The 21,031-nt window shown below is 41.9% G+C and overlaps 1 protein-coding gene across 1 annotated transcript; it reads left to right on the top strand.

The window, feature by feature from the left end:
• The first annotated feature begins 1,595 nt into the window (after nt 1-1,595).
• On the top strand, nt 1,596-20,944 carry LOC310926986 (transcriptional repressor p66-alpha-like). Its single transcript, XM_083889219.1, has 11 exons — nt 1,596-1,731; nt 10,612-11,219; nt 13,813-13,939; nt 14,379-14,507; nt 14,606-14,683; nt 14,772-14,891; nt 16,224-16,385; nt 16,497-16,758; nt 17,848-18,272; nt 18,373-18,496; nt 19,795-20,944. Exons 2-11 carry the CDS (start codon nt 10,615-10,617, stop codon nt 19,932-19,934), a joined length of 2,172 nt encoding a protein of 723 aa, XP_083745345.1. The 5' UTR covers nt 1,596-1,731; nt 10,612-10,614; the 3' UTR covers nt 19,935-20,944.
• Nucleotides 20,945-21,031: the final 87 nt, after the last annotated feature.

Below are 21,031 nucleotides of genomic sequence, written 5' to 3'. Positions count from 1 at the left end.
TCTGTGCTACTATCCCAATATTTTTTGCTACTATATTATTCATCCTGGTATTTAAATGGGGCCCTGAAGACAAATAACACTGGTTATGTTATGTGATATACTTAATGGGGCCCCTTAAGCTATGTGACGAAGCCCTCAGTCGACTTAGTCATATTATTACTATTATTGTTATTGTTGTTGTTATTATTATTAGTCAGGTGTGACGGAAAAAAAGCACATTTGAGATCTCGTTCATAATCCGTCCCAGCCCGTACACAATGTCATCCACAGTATAGACATGAACATTAACATTTAATTGTATACGTCATTTATTGGTGGCAATTTTCATGAAACACCTCTGTGTCATATGCAGACTGTGATTCTATAAAACATATATTACGGGCTATGAGAAAATAATTAAAGGCCCAGTGTGTAACATTTAGGAGGGTTTATTGGCAGAAATTGACGTTTACATGTGTGTATGAGTGTTTAATGACTATAAAACAAAACAAAAATAGTGTGCGTTTCATATACCATCACGAAAGAACCTGCATCACAGAGGCCGCCATCTTACGCCACCATGTTTCTACAGTGACATTTTGCATTTTGAGGTCAGACGAACAAACAAGAATGAATCTGTTATGCAAAGGCAACTTTAGCTTCCTGACATGCGTGGAAAAAGGAGGGGTGAGGGGAGGAGTCCTCTGTTTGTTACCGTCTGCAGTTTCACCCTTTTTTTTTTACACACTGAACATTTAAGGTCCTAAAATGAAGAGATGCACACACTAATTCCCTTTATAGGACCCCCCCTTTTTTGGGATTGTACATCAGTTCACAAGTTTCCTAACACATTTGCAGTTAATCATATAACCAGAAACTCACAGACGTACAGTGAACTTGGGTCTATGGGGGTCCCTGCTGGTCTGAGACGGCACGGTAACTTCAGCTTCACCAGCTGTGTCTCGCTGACTTGTACAGTATTATCAGTTATGCAATGTTACAACATCAGTGTATTGCAATTATAACCAGTGACATGAAACAACATGTCTTCACCTCCTCCAAGGAGATTATGTATTTGATGGCTTTGTTTGTTCTGAAAAAGTAAAGGACAGATTTGGGTTTCACTTTGGTGACGATCTGGAAATGGACTCAGTTTTGTTTGTGACACTTATTAACCTTAAAGAAGGGGGGAATGTTTCAGCACTTCAGCTGAGCAGCCTCGGTGGAGGTTTGTGCTCTCTGAGTGCTTTCTCCAGTTCTCAGCTGTCATTTGATATTTGACTTATAAGCACATCCAGTACACCCATGGGCAATTTGAAGTTGTGAGTCTTGAGGTTGTCACTTTAGACCAGTTTGATGCTTCTCACTTTATTCTAGGTCATTATTGTCACTTAATGTGATTGTGTGTGTGTGTGTGAGGGGAGGTGTTTGTGGTTACTGCTGTAGTCATGGCTCACCCGGTGGAGTCCAAGACCCCTCACATTGACGTCCTGCTTGGGCCCTCGGTGGTCAGAGGCTTCACGACGTGATCCTGTCGCCCTGGTATGCCGAGGTGCGCATGCCCACTGAAGAGGACGCAGCGGCTCCATGTGTGTTGAGGCGCATTATTTGGCAACCGACGCGGCAGCGGGGAGGGCCGAAAAAAAGAGGATATCCCCAGGATTTCAAAAGAGCAACGATTTATCGAGGTTAACTGCAGAATAAACATTCCTTGGTCGACCATCGGCGAAGAACGAGCGACAAAGCGACCGAGTAAGTTGACTGAGGTGAAGCTGAAGTTTTTTAGTGAGTGGATTGAGGGGAGCCTTTTATTCTCGGACTCGTCGAGGAGCCAGGTTTTCCTCCACCTATCTGTGACGATAAAGAAGCTGATGGGCTGTTGAAAAGTAACACTTCTCCGCAGAGCCAAAGGTTGAGCTCCGGGAGGAGAGGAGGGGGGGCTTTGCTTGGCCAAAATGTCTTTTATTCTATGTTTTAGGGAGCGTGGCAGTTTGTAAATATGACCCCGGGACTTGGTTTTGGTCTTTAGAAGTCGTTAAATGAGGTAAGGATTAAAACGTTACGTCGTCGTCGGCGGCGGCAAGCTCAGCTCTGCTCATACCGTGGGCCGGAGGGTGAAATTTACGAGTTGAGACTCGGAAGGTTTTCCACGGGAGGGGACACTCAGGTAAACAGTCCCGGTGAGACACTCACAGCCTCACCTTTAACGCAGCACGGTGAAACTTTGTGTCCCCTTCCTGAGCTGCTGGTTGTCCCGCATCGGGGTGCAATCAGGTCACAGACCCGGGCTCGGTTCTGGTTGTGTTGGACACGTTGACGGGCAGCTGTCCGGCTGGAGTACTTTGACCTCTCTGGTGTTTATTTCCTGTCAATCTCTGCGGTTCACGCACGAACCGCTTATATTCGAGCTAAAGTGGCTCCGTGTTTTTGTTTGTGGGTATATAGCTAATGCTAACCCGCTAACTAATAACACGCTCACTTACACTGAGGTGGCGTCAATAATGAAAAAGCCGGCTGGTTGCACATGTTGTGTGGGCTGGGTTTAGTTTTTAAAGGGCTGACTGTGGTTTTGGATGGTGTACTGTGTGGTGCAGCGGTAATGGTGGCCGCTGATGCCCGCTTTAAGCCCCCTGGTAGTGGCACCAGTGTTGGTTCCGCTATCTGCTAGCTAATCTTCCTACTTCTCTCTGTGACAACCATAGTCTTCCTCTTCTTAAAGCTGAACACACACACACACACACGCACACACACACACACCGTCTCTCTGTAGCTCCCTCACACAGGTTTTGTGTAGCTATTCTTGTGAGGACTCTACATTCATTTCCATTCATTTGACCAACTGAACCAAAACCATATCTCTAACTTTAACCATAATAAATGAAACCAAACTCTAAATTTACAATGCAATGCAAATCTTAATCCTAACCTTAATTTAAGCCTCACAAATGAGTTCATGCCTCATTATGACCAGTCTCTGGTCCCCACAAGTGTAGTGAGTTTACATCAGAAAATAAAGTGGTTAAAAGACACAAAAACAAAGTTTTTTTTTAATTTATTTTTTATTTACACATTCCTTCTTCAAATACTTTTTTAATCATTAAAATTAATTCATCAGCAACACAGATAATAACTCAACTATTATTTTTATTATTCTCATAGCGCTAATCAGACTTAATTAATCATAGTTTGGTCATAAACCCTGAAAGATTATATCAGTCATTAGTTCAAGGGGACGTATGCAAAATCAACTTTTTAATAATTTTAATCCTTATATTTGGGACTCTGGAGGTCCTATCAGTCGGCCAAGTGTGAAAAAAGATGACTCACTCATGTTTTTGTGGTCCTCCTCAGTCTAAGTACAGGAGATAAAACACACCATGTTGACTTCCACGCTCATTGGGACGTCACAAGACGCCAAATTCCCGGAATTGTTGTCTCGTGGACCTCCGCTTCGTCCGTAAAACACGTGAGAGTGCTGGCGAGGTCGACAGTATCTGAAAACCAGAAGTTCGCAAAGTCCATGAAAAGTTCTATTCTTGGTTCCAAAGTGCAGCACAGAGTTCTACACAAACTTCCAGCCTCAGAGAATGCATCTGTCCAGTGGATACATGTTATATATGATGGCAATGTGCCTGCTGGAGCCTGCAAATTATCACTTTTCCAAATGCTAACAGCTGTTAGCTCACAGTAGCCTCTGTGGCTGATGTCATTTCCTGTCCCTTAAGTTTCGTTTTACTTAAACTTACTTACGATAATACTTAGAACTGTGTTCCAAAACACAGGCACTTTACAGTCCTTCATGGACTGGGGATGATACACTGGTGAAGTGGTCTGTTTTTAGGAGATTTTATTGCCTCTTTGTGGACGTGCAGAATAAACACTTAGTTGTTCATGTGAACAAAGGACCTGTTAAGTGTTATTTGCATTGAACGAAACAAGTGCATTGTTACACTGTCGTTGTTAAGCTGTCGGTGAGAACAGGGGTTGAAGGGGTTATCCAGAACTGGTCAGCATTAAGCATGGAAGAGAATGCTTTGACTGTTGGATTACTGATCTACCTGACCTGGCAGATGTGCATCAGTTGTACATCCACAACATAACACTCTGATCATCCTCTCATCCTCTGAGTGACTGGATCCATGGTGTTTAAGTAACAAGACTGGGGGACAGTCAGAAGGTTCAGCGTGTTGTCTTTCAGAAAGGCCTGTTACACTGATCACACATCAGTCCAGTGTTGTGTAATCAGCCACTGCTCCACAAAGGGTCATCTGCTGGCCACATTTTAAGCTGCTGTACGTGGCAGCAGGGGTCACATGGCAGCTGTTTTGGGCAAGCCTATGTGATTTTGTCAGATATATTGGAAACCATTTTCTCTTTATTTTTTTTGTTCTGGCTACTTTGTGGAGACAGTTGTGTTAGCTGTATAAAACACTGACTCATTGAGTGGTTATTTAATTGAACAGTGACCCACACATGTGAGCTTTGGCTATAAGGTTAACATCTAAATGAGTAAATGTAGTGGGTGTGTTTTTAATGTCGTGCTGAGGGGCCATCGTTGTAATCATCAGTTAGTCAGACATATAGCCAGGTAATTTATAAGAACATTTTGCTGGTGCAGCAATTTCAGAAGGTGGTATGACTGTGCAGTTTCCTGAGACCATAGTGTGGAGTAAAAATACACAGGGTAAAGGTCTGTCAATGGGTAAACACAATGCACAACTCATACTGTATGTGCAGCCTGACATAGTGAATCTGCATGCCTTCCTGAGGGTCGACTGCGTGGCTGATGGTTGACATAATCCATGAGTGACCCGAGGGGGTAACGAAAGAAGACACAGATCAGAAAAGCAGCCGGGTGGAGATAAACTGAAGATTCTTATGAGCAGTGCCTCTGATAGTGATCGTGAGAGAAACCTGATGCCAAATTATATTCAGGTATTCTGTGAAAGCCACACTCGCCACGAGTGGAGAACCAGCACAGTGCAATATGATAATGTGGATGTGATCACTACGGTTTAATGGCACAGCAATTGGTAACGGAAGAGTTAACTTTGATTAGATCAGCGCTTATAATCATTGCTCCTGTGATGAAGTTCAATAACTCAGATTATCTCAGCCTATCTTCAGCAGATAGACACGTTTTACACCTATGTTTAAGAAGTTTTGTTTTTAAGATAATATACATACATTACGTTTATCTTAATAATATGATAATAAACATAATATTAGTTATTGGAATCTCACGATAATGGCGAGATTATCCATTCATAACATCAGCATAGTTGCTCACAGTTCTTAATCTCAGTTCTCATCCTCTCATCTACTCGGTTTAATCCTTTTCTCACCCTTGTTCCTCGCAATTCAGCGTTCTCCTTCATTCTCATCCTTATTCTTTTATCCTTGTCCTCATTCCTTAATCCTTCTAGATTGCACATTTTGGATCATAAATTATACTGTTTTGATATTTTTCCTATGAAGTAATTTAACAAAGCAGTATTCCATGCACTGTTGTTAACAGTCAAAGTTTTTGCACACAGTCAAAACTGTATTTTTTCCTCTATTAGCCTTTATTAAGCCTTTGTTTTCTTTTCTTTAGATGCTTATCTAATTATGCTAATCTAAAATTTATTTTCATGATTCGATGCCAACAGATTTGACCTTAATGCAATTTTATTAACTAATCTCTTTCTATACGTTTAAAAATGCAGTTGTTATAGCTACATTTTCACAGGGGGAAATCCTCACACACGATGAATTTACAACTTCTAATACAATATGTATGTGAGTGGCCTCAACGTGTTATCAAGCAACATCAGTCAACATGCAGCAAGTACACTTCGTGTTATCACAGTACAAACAGTAAAGAAATGTCCGTATCATGGCTGCTATCTCGCCGTGTGTTCTGTGCTCACCCCTACAATGGAAGACCCCAAAGCATTCTGGGAAATGCACTTTTAAAGGGGGCGGGGAAAAGTGTTTTGTTAGCAAAGACAATTGAGGCAATGGAAGTTGTTTTCCTAGTGGAAATGTTAATATTAAAGTGACAGACGGCAAACTGCAACAGCCGTTACATCACATGATGGACACGTTTGAAAACTGCATTTTAAGATGAAAACCATCTGCATCCAGATGAGTGTTTCAGCTCCATCTTAGAAGTAATGTGAGTAATCACACCTAAAAATATGCATCATGAGTAATGTGACTATTCGGGTACACTGGGCAAGCATGTGCTAGTATAAGCTAAATCTCTCCCCTGTGGGTTTTTCTTTTTACTTAGTTTTTAGAAAGTACAATTTCTTAACAACAAACATGGTGAAATGTCAGAGCAGGGGTTTCTTTTATTAGGCCAACGATTAAGTGAAACTGAAATTAAAAGTAAGTGTTAACTTAGAGCCAGTGAGTGCAGGTAACTGTCGTCATTCCTCCAGCGTCTGTTTGCCTTTTCAAACCTGAGATCAGGAGCAGAATTTCAGTGTTTTCTAAAGGAAAGTATCAATGTAGTCTGGATTATAAGGTATAGTGTTATTTCATTTGCATTTTTAGCATCTGTCAGGGCAACGTTATGGTGACCGTCCTTGTGATTGTAATGTAATAAAAATTGTACGGAGAAAAAAAAAAATTAAATTAAACATTTGCATAGAATTTAAATATGTACAGAGAAATAAAAAAATGTGGAGAGGAAATTAATTGAAAATAAATATATAAGTGTTATATAACGGGTTAACAGCATGTTAACCCGTGCTTAGCGTCTATACAAAAATTATATAAAAAATAGAAAGTGACGAGAAGTGACTGTATGTCAACTCTTTATGTTCCACATGAAAATGTTTGTCAGATCTGTCTGTGGTGACTTTTGCTTTCAGTTTTAGCAGCTTTTAGAGGCGTCACACTGGACATATCACATCATTGGTGTGTGTGTGCGTGTTTTGTGTGCTTGAAGGAAATGTGTGTGTGTGTGAGTGAACTGCCGTGGAGATGAAATGTGAAACCTGTCAGCCATTCAGATCCCCTGTTACAAAGATAGTGTCAGTGGGGTTTGGGATGGCTGCGTTCCCCCATGTCTAACTTCTTCAACCAGCATCATTTCACAGCTGTATGCACCGCAATTGATAACGCCATTGTTGCGACAATCACACCTCCCACACACTCACGCACACACGTAACCACTCACACGCGCACACACACACTCACTCTTGCACGTACACACATACTGTATAATGGCCGACGCTGTAGAACCACCAGCACCTGAAGGGTTAAAACTAGCTTCAGCTTCTCTCTCAGTCTCACACACACACACACACACACACACACACACTAGCCAACCAGTTTAAACCGGTTTTCAGGAAAAGTGCTTTGTGTGTCCCAGTGAATCCTGGGAAGGGTCATGTCATGTGCATCTCAAGAGTGACGTCAGAGTATAAAAAAACTTGGGCAGTGCTGGCGTCAGATGATTGCTGTGTATGCTGCATCGTGACTCTGTGTACACTCTATACTGTAGTAGAGATACATCATAGACGCTGAGTGTCTGTGTGCTTCGCTATGACCATTGCAAGAACAGGAAGGGGAGGAGGTACGAGTATGCGTGGTGCGTGTTAAAAACAAGTAGCCCAGGTTGCAGGGGTTAATGGTAGCCCCCCCCCCCCCCAACAACACAAAAACATGGCTTCCTGTTGTGCGTTGCTGGGCAGACCAAGGTATTCAGCAGAGTTGGAATGACTGGATCATTCAGTAAACATGTTCTGAATTTTTTTTTTTTTTTCTGAGAATCAGTCATGTCCTGTGTTTACCCGATGATGGCATGTGCATGTGTTTAACCCCCTCGGTTTAAGTCTTTTCTTGGTTTTTGATCTCATCGATATGAAATTTGCATTACACTTTATCTGGTTATTCAAATCCTGTGGGGCCACACGGTGGAGTAATGGCGAGTTTCCTTGCCGCAAAAAGACCTGGGTTCACAACCCTGGTCCGACTGAGGGCCTTTCTGCATGGAGTTTACATGTTCTTTCACCCTATGTGATAACTTTGTCCAGGTTTCTGTCAGGTTATCTTGAGTCTTTTCTTTGTTTTAGTCACACTGAGATTAAACAAGTCAGACCTTTCTAAGACGGGGTCAGTTAGCAGTAGCATACTGTTGCAAACCGTGCAACTGGACAACCATTGTAATGGCAAGTAACATCAGAAAACAATGGGAACAAATAGCTATTTATCAGTAAATGGGAATGATTTGCCCATCTCTGTTCTGCAGTTGTTGTGCAATAAGCTCAAAAGTTCAAACCCTACTAACTCTCACTTCTTCACACCTGTGTAGATACGGAGTGACGTTTGAGAGAGAGCTCATTCAATTGTACAGTCTACTATACATTTATGGTTCTGTGGAAACTCATGTGGAAAATGCATGAGGTAGAGTCGCATCATGACATGGGAGGCCATCATCTAAATCTAAAAGTAAACATGTATTGACCCATGTGCTCCACCATCTTCCTGCAGCCCTTCTCATTTCTGACTCAACACAGCAGGGAGCGCACACACACGCACGCACGCACGCACGCACGCACGCACGCACGCACGCACGCACACACACACACACACACACACACACACACACACACACAGACACACACACACCTCTGTCTGACACAACAAGCTGCTGTACATGATGGCTCTGGATTCATTCTGAATTTTTAGTTAAATGGAAATAAGACCATCGCAGATCTCTTTGATGCCAGAAAAATGGAGGTTATTATACACAAGATAGTCTTTGAAATAAATAAGAAATCTTTCACTTCCGCATGATAAATAACTTGTATTCCTCGTCACTGGTCATTATGAATATTTGAACAAAAATCATGCTCCAGTAAAATTTGATTACGACGTTGTGTTCTTCCAGCTGTTTGATGTCTTGCTGCAGTGTTTACCCTCTTCACAAGATAATGTTGTTGCAGTCAAGTGATCTGTAGCTTACCCCCCCCTTTGTTACGTACACAGAGTACTTACTGAGAACTCCTTATTCAGTTTCCCTTCTCTTCCTTTGGTTTTTGGTTTAGACTCAAATTTGGATAATTGGATGTTTTGAAATATGTCAACATCTTGGCCATGTTTTGTCTGGTAACCATGACTCTTTTGCCACTCATTCAAGGTCATTATTTTCTGCTTCAGTTCTGAGTGAAAGACACAATCAGAAATGTTCAGCAGGAGGGTTATCAGTTACAGCTCTGTCAGTCGTAGGGGTTGGGATTTTACTTTTTTCATCATTTTTTACATAGCACTTTTTTGTACCTATAAAATACAACACAATAAACATTCACATACCTCAATAGATGCAACCAAGACCAGATTTGATCAAACGTGACGAAGGATCTGTAGAGAAAATGGATAGATCAAAAATGCAAATAAATTAGAAATGCAATACAATTGTAGTAAATTGAAAAGATAAGAAGGACCAAGAGCTTTAAAAACTAAAACGGGGACTGCAATATGGCTGTTGTGTGTGTGTGTGGTCTCTGTCTAGTTCTTGTCAACATAATATTATGTGCAGCATTGTTTTATAAGAACTGAAATTGACATACTTTTTTGGGAAGACCAGGAAGAAGAGCATTGCAATTATGAATTCTACAAGTGGTAACGCATGAATCATAGTCTCTGCACTGGCTTGTGAAACAAAAGGGTGTACTCTGGAAACGTTCCTATATGATTTAAAACAAAACGACCCAGATTTGTATCTTAGCTGAATGAATGGCCTGTGCTTGCAGTTATGCATTCACTTGGTCTTGGTTGACCCCATTACTGACTTCAGTCTCTGGTTGAGCTGAAGAGAATTCTCTGCCATCCAAGACGTCTAAAAAGCAGTTGAAAATGGTATCAACTGGGTCATGACATCGCCAAGCGAGTACATATTAAAAGGTCTGGGGCCTAAAATGGATCCCTGTGCTACACCAGAGTTTAATCTATAGCACAGAGAAAACGACTTGATCATGTTTACAATAACATTTCTATCAGTAAGTTAAAATTGAAACCAGTTAAAAGCAGTACCAGTGAGTACAATCATGTTACGTCACGGCAACCTTTTTCTGCCAACAGTGGACACATCCACGGCCGATAAGACAAATGTATTTGACTATCTGAGACAACCTTAGGAAGGAACATGCTGAGTGTTTCACTGAGGTCATTACAACCCCATTAATCTCCATCTCACAAGGTCCTAAAACATTGGCAGGAGTACGTTTTTTTACATAAAAATTAATAGTTGTTGTTTGTTGGCTGCTTATCACAATATTGTCCTATATTTTTGTCATTCATATTCTTTTGGGAAGAAGGACTGCAATTCAGACTTTGGATTTTGTTTCGGAAGTATCATCATTCTTGAATGAATTGGCCCTTTCATAATGTGTTGACCATATTAACCTTTTGACATAAATATACATAGGGATTGGGTCGTGTTGGCTCCTGTCAGTGCTACTAATGCACTTAAACTTGTTTACAGATTACATATGGCAATATTATTTCCAGGTTTGAGGCTTGGCTGTTCTGATGAAACATGAAAAAGAATGACTCTGGTCTGTGGGACCTGACCTTCAGCTTTGTTCCTGTATCAATTTACAGTCAAGATAAGTTATTTCTTCTTTTTTTCTGCAGGGGATGTCTGAGGAGGCTGTCCGCCAGACAAGGAGCCAGAAGAGGGCACTGGAGAAGGAGGTTGTTTCACACTCTGGAGAAACCTCAGATACTGAAAATGAAAGCAAAAAGCCTAAATTGGACCTTTCCGGAGACGCCGCACAAGCGCAATCTGAACCAAAACCCGACCCTGTTTTACTGCAGGACGGTCAGAACAGGACTACTAGCACCGAATCAGAGATGGAGCTAGAGCAGAGCCGGCTGCAGTTACCTTTAGTGTTACCATTGGCCTCCCAGCAGGTGAAGGAGGATCAAGAGCTGACCAAAGGACAGCGCACAGCTGAACCACACACGGCCGAAACACACACGGCCGAAACACACCCGCTCGAAACACACACGGCCGAAACACACATGGCCGAAACACACACAGATGAAACCAAATCAGACAATCAGACTGACTGCAACAGTAAAGTCAACAAGATGGAGTCGGCAATAGATACAAGGAGCCGGGCCAGACCGACAGAGCCAAAGGCATCCAGTGGCATGCTGGCTGCAGGCGAGGTGAAGGCCACCATTAAAGTGGAAGTTCCGACGGGAGAGCAGCCTGTGGACATGAGCACGTCCAAAGGGTAAGGAACGCTTCATTACAAAAAAAAATATATATATATACTTTTAATTTAAAAACAACACACAAGGTCAGAAAAAAACAATGATGTGATGGTACAGGAAACTGAAGGGGAGACTGGCCACATTGTTTTACATCTGGTAACGCAAATCCGTCCTCAATATCCAATATTTTTAGGCCTCCTAGGGTCCATATGTTGATTTATTTATTGCCACAACTACAATCTTAACACTAAATGCCATAGGTTTATTAATTATATTAAATATAGGCACACTCACAAATACACTGTTTACATGGACGCAGATAATCAGAATAAAAGCCTGATCGCAATAAAAATGCTTCTTGTAAACGTGCAAATCCAAATACTCGGCTGCTTTCGGCTTATTTGGAAAGACATTTCATTCCGATCAAGTTGTGTGGTTAACGACAATGATCGACTGAGCGACTTCCTGTTTCGTGTTATCATGTGACTGTGCTCTAAGTAAACGTGACACAATTACACTTTTAATATGAATGGGAACTGATCGAAACATTGCAGGACATTGCCAGTCTGAACACAGAACTGCGAGAATGGAAGAAGCAAAATAGTCATTTCTTTTCATTTAAAAGAAGAAAAAAAAAGACTAATAGACCAAATGAATGTCACCGATATGAGAGAGGAGGGAAATGAAATCAGCGGTGCACAGCAAGGAGACAAGCAGTGGATACAGGTGGACGTGAAACTTCCTCTTTTACAATTTTGCGCATGTCAAAAGTGTGTGAATAAATGTGTGATGCTGTGTATTTGAGTCATAATGGAATTACAGATTTTGGGGTGCTTAAAGGAACATCCGATCACTGGCTTTTTTCAAACAATTAAATTATGGGAACTTACTAAGGGATAAGTGACGATTAGAAACTAAAACAAATGTCTCAAACTACTTTTATTCCCCTGATGTTTTTAAAACTGTGTATGGGGGTTTGAGGGGTGTGAGGGTGGAGGAGGTGGGGGTTGCTGTGCTCAGAGGTGATGATGTTTAACTTCGTGGCTCAGTCCACCTCCATTTTGCCCCACTCACCACCTGAACCCTAAAAAAAACAAAATGAAGCCGTGTGTCACAAACCGGTTCTAGCCGGTCGTTGCTATGGTTCCCACAGTGGAAGGAACAGTGAGGGGAGGGGGGGGGGAGGAGGACGACGGGAGGAAAAGTGAGCGTGTCACGTGACGATGACTTTAAGGTCATGTGACTTTGGAAGTGAAGTGATTAATCCACAGGAAGTGATGATGTAGCTAAACCCCCGAGGAGAGACGAACACACACACACACACACCAGGATGGAGAGACAAGCCTCATGTTGTCATGCTTTGACTTGAACGACTTCTTATGCCTCATGAAAATGCATGATCTGCATAGTGACAAGGCAACCGTTGTTTTTTTTATATTTCACATTACTCATACAGTGAAACATCGCAAGGAGATATATCGCTTTTGGGACACCAAGCATCGATTTATTTATTTCTGCATATATTGGGTAACACTTTAGATTAGGGAACACACCATTAACTAGGTTCTTACTAACATGCATATTAGTAGCATACTAGTCCTTTATTAGTAAATATTAAGCACGTATTAACACCTTATGTAGGAAAAAACTTAATTAATGTCGTAATAGCGATAGAATAAGGTTATGTAGAATAAGGTGTTAATACGTGCTTAATGATTACTAATAAAGGGCTAGTATGCAACTTATATATGTTAGTAAGCACCTAGTTAATGGTGGATATGTGTTCCCTAATCTAAAGTGTGACCATATATGCTTTAAACTGATGTCACACAAAAACCCTTAAACTTTTTGTGGATTAGTGCTCACTCTCACTCGAGCTGTTGTGTGAGTATATCACAATATGAAGTCGCAAATACTCAGTGTTTTGCAATATTGTGATCATTTCGTATCGCGGTGTCTCTGGTGATTCCCACCACTATCATCTACGCTTGGGGATAGTATGCAGTTGAGCACTGCATATTAGAGGTTTTAGGAATTAAGTGGAAAATCGCGTGATATTGTCGGGAGGAGAATTACCGTCAATCCTTTCCATAATCGTCGAGTTTGTCCTCTCTTCCATCACATTGTGACTCTAAAACCTATAGAGAGTAGCTTTAATCTTTTTGTTGTTCAAGACTGATGTGTTGGAGTTGCATCAACATGAAGAGAAGTTGGCGGCGAGACGTCTGGGCTTGCTCGATTGACCTTTAGTCATAAATTAAGATTGTGGTTGAGGAGCAGATGTGAGGAATTCTAATATTCAAGCCAGTTAAATTGCACTCCTCTGCCTTGCCTCAAGTAGCCATATGATGTTCTTAAACCTTACCTTATTCAGCAGAAATTTAGGAGTATGAGTGTGTGTATCTTAGTGTTACAGTAAAACAGCCATTAGAGCCTGATGTCTTAACTTAAATCTACTTAAGAGGAAATAAAAGTATAAAAAAGTGGATGGACAAAATGTAATTATAGCCGGAACTGATCATTTCCTGATACAATCCTGTTTTTTTTGTTCACGCTGTACAGCACCAGTGTTTGACTTTTCAATATTGTGATTTTCTCGCTCATGTCCAACAGTATAAAAAGGGAGCACCCTCCATCCTCTGAAGACGATGATGTGATCATCTTGTCGGATAATGACTCCCCAAGTCCTCCCATGAATGGCCTGAGCCACATTAAGGACCTGGACACGGACCTCCTCATGGTGAGACCCAGAAACGTAAAACTACACGATTACCAGGCTGACCAGATTTTTGTTTGTCCAGATTCATAGGAGAATTGTATGCAAGACATCATCATAGTGCGTTGTGGACGTCGTCTAGAGCTAAATCTCACTCGCAAATTTGCTGTACCACCCTCCATTTCTGAATTTCTCCTTTGGGAAATATATAATGGTTAATCTTATGTTGCATATCTCCCGCTTCAATACAGAGTGGTCTCAAAAATGTGACATTTTCTGTTGACGCATGCAAAAAGGTATTTGTGCACACGCGCGTTGTTTGAGGTGGATAGTCCAATCGGTCAAATCTGATCTGTGACGAACTGGATTAGAATAACGTGGCTGGTAATCTGGGTGTTGACTGGTATTGGGATGAGGTATTCAGTGACTTGGTGTGAGTGATTTTTATGATCTGTGGCTGTAGAAGAGCAGCCCAGCGGAAAGGGAGCAAATCATCAAGCAGCTGAAGGAGGAGTTGAGACTGGAGGAGGCCAAGCTGGTTCTCCTGAAGAAACTCCGACAGAGCCAGATACAGAGGGACACTCTCCAGAAGGTAAATGGTCAAACATGCCTGTAACACAAGCCTCCATTTTAAGCGTTCTATTGGTACTAATATAGTTCTCTGTTTTTTTTTTTGTTTTTTTTTTACAGCCCTCAGGTCTGTCCGGCTCCTCTGCTCCTCCTCCTTTAATTCGAGGAACGATTGCAAGCAGTAAAGGTTCTCAGCAGGTCAGTGCCCGAACATCACACATCCTCACAATGTGGTTCACACTCTCTCTCTCTCTCTCTCTGACGGTCAATGGTTTTCTCTGACAAGGTCTTGACGGGCAGGAGTTCGGGCACGGTCATCCCTCCGCCACTGTTGAGAGGAGGACATCAGGTGTCGTCCAAACACGGATCCCAGATCATCATCCCATCTCTGATTGGAGGGGCAACGGTGAGTCATGGAGGAACGTCGACACGGGTCGAAGCTGACGGGCTCTAAATTAACTCATAGAACTCAACTATAGAAACTGTAAACTGTAGAACTCAAAGAGACGTAGCTCTCTACACAACAATATAGACGTTTAACGCTCGAGTGTGTCACCTGTGGTTCAACATCCTCCTCCTTTCACGCCGTGAGAACCACAGTGGTGAGTGAACACAACATATACACTACCGTTCAAAAGTTTGGGGTCACCTATAGAAGTTTTGTTGTGTTTCACATTAAAAGTCACACTAATATTCATCAAACAATTCATCACATCATTGCACATGCGTTTTCAAGGGTTTTCTAATCATCCAATAGCCTTCTAACACGATTAGCAAACACAATGTAGAACACTGGGGATATGGTTGCTGCAAATGGGCCTCTATACACCTTAGTACATATTCCTTTAAAAACCAGACGCTTGCAGCTAGAATAGTCGTTTACCACATTAACAATGTATAGAGTGTATTTCGGATTCATTTAATGTGATATTCAGTGATTTTCCTTCAAAAAATAAGGAAATTTCTAAGTGACCCCAAACTTTTGAATGTACAGTGCACAAATGAACAGTTTTTTTTTTTTTACTTGGCGTGAGAGTACAACAAATGCTTATCATAAAGAGAGGTGTCTAAGTCCAATGTCTCTTCTCTTCAAGTAATGTATGGAGAAGGAAAAATAAAAAACGGATCGCCAGTGCTTCAGTTAAAAATGTCGTACTGAAGCACAAAAGCTCTTTCAGTCGAAATCGCAAAGCAAGACATTTCTCAAAAATCGTCAGATTGACGTGATTGCGAGACCAACACAAAATGAACTCGTGATTATCTGAAAACAGACCTAGAGTCGTGTCTGTAACTTTTTCTTTCTCTAATCAACATCAGACAAAAAAAAAACCACAATGCCAAACATTCAACTTCAATTCTAACACTATACGAATATATGTGCACTTACAGAGATGGATGTCGTGGTGGAGTTGAGCCGTTGACAGTTTTGTTGCCTTGCTCTCTGTAAAGTACAAAAACAATAATAGAACAATTTAAATGATAAAAGAAAAAGAAACAACAACACATGAGATCAGATGAGATCAGTTTTGTTAATTGCGTTTTTTTTCAAAGTGCGATTTTGATTTGTAAACAATGGCCGACTTCAAACTAAAGTGAAGCTTCAAACTCACAATCTCTCTCTCTCTCTCTCTGTCTTCCTCCGTGATGCATTTGATGTCCGTTTCTTGTCCTCCACTCTCTCTGTGTTTGACGTCCCTGTGTCTTCCCTCTCATCTCTGTGTCTCCACAACCGATCCAGGCTCTCCGTCAGCATCAGCAGCAGCAGTTGTCGGCAGCCTCTGGAGGTTCAGGTCCCCCTCCTCTAATTTTGGGCCCCAGGACCCCAACCACTGCATTACAGGGCCAGAGAGGCTTAGTCCAGTCTGGCCTCATCAGAGTTGGAAATAGTGCTAACATGCTGGTCAGTAACGGTCAGATACTTCCAAGTTTAATAAAGAAAGCTAACGTGTGCACGTTTTATCATTTAGGCTTTATCACTTAGTCTTCTTCATCTTTGCTTCTTCTTCAAAAGGCATCGGCAGTCAATATGAAAGGCTCCCCCTCAGGAGGCGGCAGTGTGTCTGGGGTCAGTGTGAACGACTCCCCGGCCAGTCGCCAAGCCGCGGCTAAACTTGCGCTGCGGAAACAACTGGAAAAGACCCTCTTGGAGATCCCGCCGCCCAAGCCCCCCGCCCCAGAGTTCAACTTCCTGCCCTCAGCAGCCAATAATGAGTTCATCTACCTGGTAGGACTAGAGGAAGTGGTCCAGAATCTGCTGGATACTATCCATAGAGGTAAAAACTTTTACAATCTGGCCTCTCAATTATGAGGATTCTCGTTTGTGTTCATATGGCAGTAAACAGAATATATTGGCAAACATCATTTTTGTGATATCGCTCTGGGGATTTGTTTCAAACAGGGATTTTTTATTTTACTGCCTATTATTTAGATCGAATTTAATATTCCTCTTTGTCAGGACCACGGGAGACGATCAGTGGCTCTCTGAAGCAAAATGCCCCTAAAATATCAGAAATTGCCCTTGAAATAAATTTGATGGGGGCCGTTAACACCCCGTGAAATAGATAGTTAACTTTTGCAAAGGTTTTAGGATTACAGGCCATCTGACCATGCAATTTCCGTTGTATAATGACACATAGATCCTTTCATTTAATATGTACTTAAAGAACAATGCAACAAAATTGAGATTCTATATTTATCCTCCATTATATCCTTTAAAACAGGGGTGTCGAACTCATTTTCACTTAGGGGCACATCATCATAATAGTTACCCTCACAGGGCCAGATGTAACTCTCATACAGAATAAATGTAACTAAATATAACCAAATATAATGTAAAATAAAGGTAACTACGCCGTAACATATTGCTAAATAACTTTCTGTATTTGTTTCTTATTCAAGTTACAAATATGATGCATTATAGATGTAACCCGGTCCGCGATGGAAATGTAGTTTATGGTCAACGCATGCCTTTAAGCAGCATAGACCTATTTTAACACAGATTTTTAAGACCAATGAATCACTTGCGGGCCACATAAAATGACGTGCCGGGCCACATCTGGCCCCCGGGCCTTGAGTTTGACATATGTGGTTTAAACTGTTATGATTGTCAGTGTCCAGACTTTTCCTAAACTGCTCACTTCAGCTCTTAAACTTAAACTCCCCTCTGAAAAAGAAAAAGGGCAACTAGAACAACTCGAGTGACTTTATGAAGTTTTAGTTCACACACGACTTAGTAGGTTGTAAACCGGCAAAGCGTACAAGTTGTGATGATCAGTTAAAAGAGATGAAAATAGGCGTTATCCTTCTTTTATCGTCCCTATTAGTCTATTAATATGTCTGTGTGTGTATCTGCGTCCATCCAGGAAAGACAGGTGTAGCACTGTCCAAGACCGTTGTCAAAGAGCCTTTCATCTGTAGTCAGTGCAAGACGGACTTCACCTGCCGCTGGAGGCAAGACAAGAGTAAAGGTGGAACAATGCTCTGTGAAGACTGCATGTCGTCCAATCAGAAAAAGGCTCTGAAAGCGGAGCATACCAGCAGGCTGAAAGCTGCGTTTGTTAAAGCGCTGCAACAAGAGCAGGAAATCGAGCAGCGGATCATTCAGCAGGCGTCCTCGCCCGTCTCCCACAGTAGCTCCTCGTCCTCTTCGTCGACATCTTCACAGATGAAGGCAGAGCAGCTGGTGTCTCAGCATCTGAAACAGGTGCAGGCCAGAGCGTCCTCCCTGCAGCACCACCACCAGGCCAGTCGAGCAGCCAACATCATTCACCATCACTCCATTAAGCAGGTAGGAATCTTTTTTTTTTTGTCTTCAAGAAACATTTATGCAATCATCGGCCCCGGTGAGTCCAAACCCCCCCCTCTCTGTGTGTCTCAAAACCCCGCAGAGTTCTGAGGGCCAGCTTTCCCACGGCGGCTCATCAGTGGGGATGAGGGGTGTCCCCCATTCCTTCTCCTCCTCCTCCCAGCTGCAGAGTGCAGTGGCGGCCGCAGCCTTGGTCAGCCGGCCAGGTAAGCATGCCCATGTTTCCCAGCGTTCTGTCCAGAGTTCAAAGGTGAGCAGCAGTGGATTCCGCGGCGGCAGGAATATCAGCGGAGGTAGTGCATCATCCGCTGCATGGAAGAAGCAGAGCAACAGCAACAAAGGTAGACTCACATGAATGCCAGCCCAACTCTGGCGCCTGAAACCTGCTCTCTTTCAAACTCCTGTCTGGTCCCAAAGCAGTCCTTTCAAATACTAAATTTCAATTCGCTCGTGTTAAAGGTCCAGTGTGTAACATCTGGGGGGTTTATTGGTAGAAATGTAGTTGTTATGTTGTGAACATTTGCTTTTTTTGTACCCTTAGAATAAGATTTTTTTCAAATGTACTATTTGAGCTGTACTATTTGATTTCAGCTAGACTAGAGGGTACGTTTTGCATTTTGAGGTGGAGTCTTACAACACAAACAAACGAGAACGGCTCTGCCCACGTCATCCTCATGCTTAAACTGACAAAGAAGATGGAGGAAACAGCAGAGCCACCATCGTTCCTTCAAGCGCTTGGGAAAGAGACGGGCGAGCAGAGGAGTCCACCTTTCAGATGTCACTAATTCTTACACACTGGACCTTTTTAAGGCATCGTTTACCAAGATATATTTCTCACTTGTAATCACATATTAGACAAAAACTGTTAAGAAACATTCAGGAGGAAATGCTTTTTGGACAAGGCAGTCGTACTCTCCAGCTCCCCCTCAGCAGATGGTCTCCATCTTCCCACTGTAGTTCCTCTGTCTGGTGGTTTATCTTTTTATTGTTTCTCCTGGGTGTCACTTCTATACCCGAGAGTGAAAATAAATGATTGCGTTAGAGTGTGGTGTGGAGAACAGACTGTATATTAAAAAAAATGGTTGGAATCTTCTGGTTGCGAAACAAATGACACCGATTGGATGATGCCAGCACTGTCCACTCATATGAGCTGTGTTTATCATCTGTTTTCCTATCAGTAGGAACACAGTTATTTACATGTATTGACAAAGAGCTTAAACCATGAACTCCTCAGGAAAATGTGAAAAGTGAAGCTAAATTTCCCATAGACTTGTATTCAACGCGAGTTCTTTTTGCAACCAGCTGAGTTGCCTTGGAGACGAGGTTACTTCCGTCCTACTTCCAATTCTTATCCGAACTCTGTGGTGGGGACGTGTGGCTAAATATCCAGGTGTCGCACTAAGTTAAACTGCTTTTTTCCCCTCATGCAACTCTTAAAAGTCTTAAACCGACCACATGCTACTTGATCCAAACACTGACCTGATATTTTGTTGCATGTTCACAGGGGTGACCATGGCCTACGTGAACCCCAGCCTGACGGGTCACAAGATGTCCGCCACTGTGGACGCTCGTCAGAGGGAGTACCTGCTGGGAATGATCCCCTCGCGCTCGACCATCTCGCAGACTGCAAACACGTGGAAATAACTCAAATACTCTTCCATTCTTTGTTAGGTTTTTGTTCCTCAGCTCTGACAACAAGGTCAACAGCACCCCCTGGTGGACTGTTAAGCAAATACAATCTCACAAATGATGACGTTGATGTTTTAGTTTTTCTTTTTCTTTTCCTCTTTTGTTTTTCTTGGGGTTCTTTTGATATTGTGCAGAAATTGATTTGATTTGATTTGATTAAGGCAAAAAAACAAAAAAAACAATAACCACATACAAATACTTGAAGGGCTTCCCTCTGGGTACTTGCGTCCTCCAGATTGGGCCGATACATATACTGGTAAAGAGGTTATGTATGATGATGTTGGTGAAACAGACCCAACCGTTGACACTTGAATGGTTATAGTCATACCCAAGACCACACTTTAAGAATATGTTTGTTATAAGCAGAAACAAAAAAGAAGTTGTAACATTTTCCGTACATCTTCCCTGTAGTTTTTGAGGTTTGAAATTATTTTGTATTTACATTAAGTTATTTTGTTTTGACTGATGTTAAAAATCACCCTGTATATTGTGGTTTCCACAAGCGAAGAGTTTGTTCTAGCTCCCCCCCCCCCCCCCCCCGTTTAACAGCATGCCAACCCCTAACCTTTCTGTTTGTTTTGCACCTCAGCTGAAGGAGCACGGTGTTGTTCTGTAATTCATCTGTAATTACCATCTGTAATTTGCCTATTTTATATTCATGTCACCGTTGTAATATTATTTTTTTGAGTGTTTCTGTCATCGTTGAGATTCTGACTCTGAAGGAGCTGAATTTGCCACACTGGAGCCATGAGATTTTGCCTCCAGTCGATATAACCATAACCCATGCAGTATCCAGCACACACTTGAGTCAGTTGTTTAAGGGAACCTCTCCTAGTTACCAAGACTTTGGAAGACACAAGACCTTCTTTTTTTATCTTGTCCCTCTTGCCATATTGCATAATGTCTCTGCTTCCTGACTTCAATTGCTTTGTATAAACCTATGTTAAAAAATTCTTTGGTTTACTTTTTCCTAGCTCCTTAAGAAATAATAAAAATATACATTTTAACAACTTGCTCCTTTTTTGTTTTGTTTTTTTGAAAAAAGAAATTAC

This window comes from Microchirus variegatus (genome assembly GCF_963457635.1).
Source record: "Microchirus variegatus genome assembly, chromosome: 5".
Lineage (NCBI taxonomy): Eukaryota > Metazoa > Chordata > Actinopteri > Pleuronectiformes > Soleidae > Microchirus > Microchirus variegatus.
Note: the sequence above shows the minus strand (reverse complement) of the source record. Positions and strands in the feature narration are given on the sequence as shown.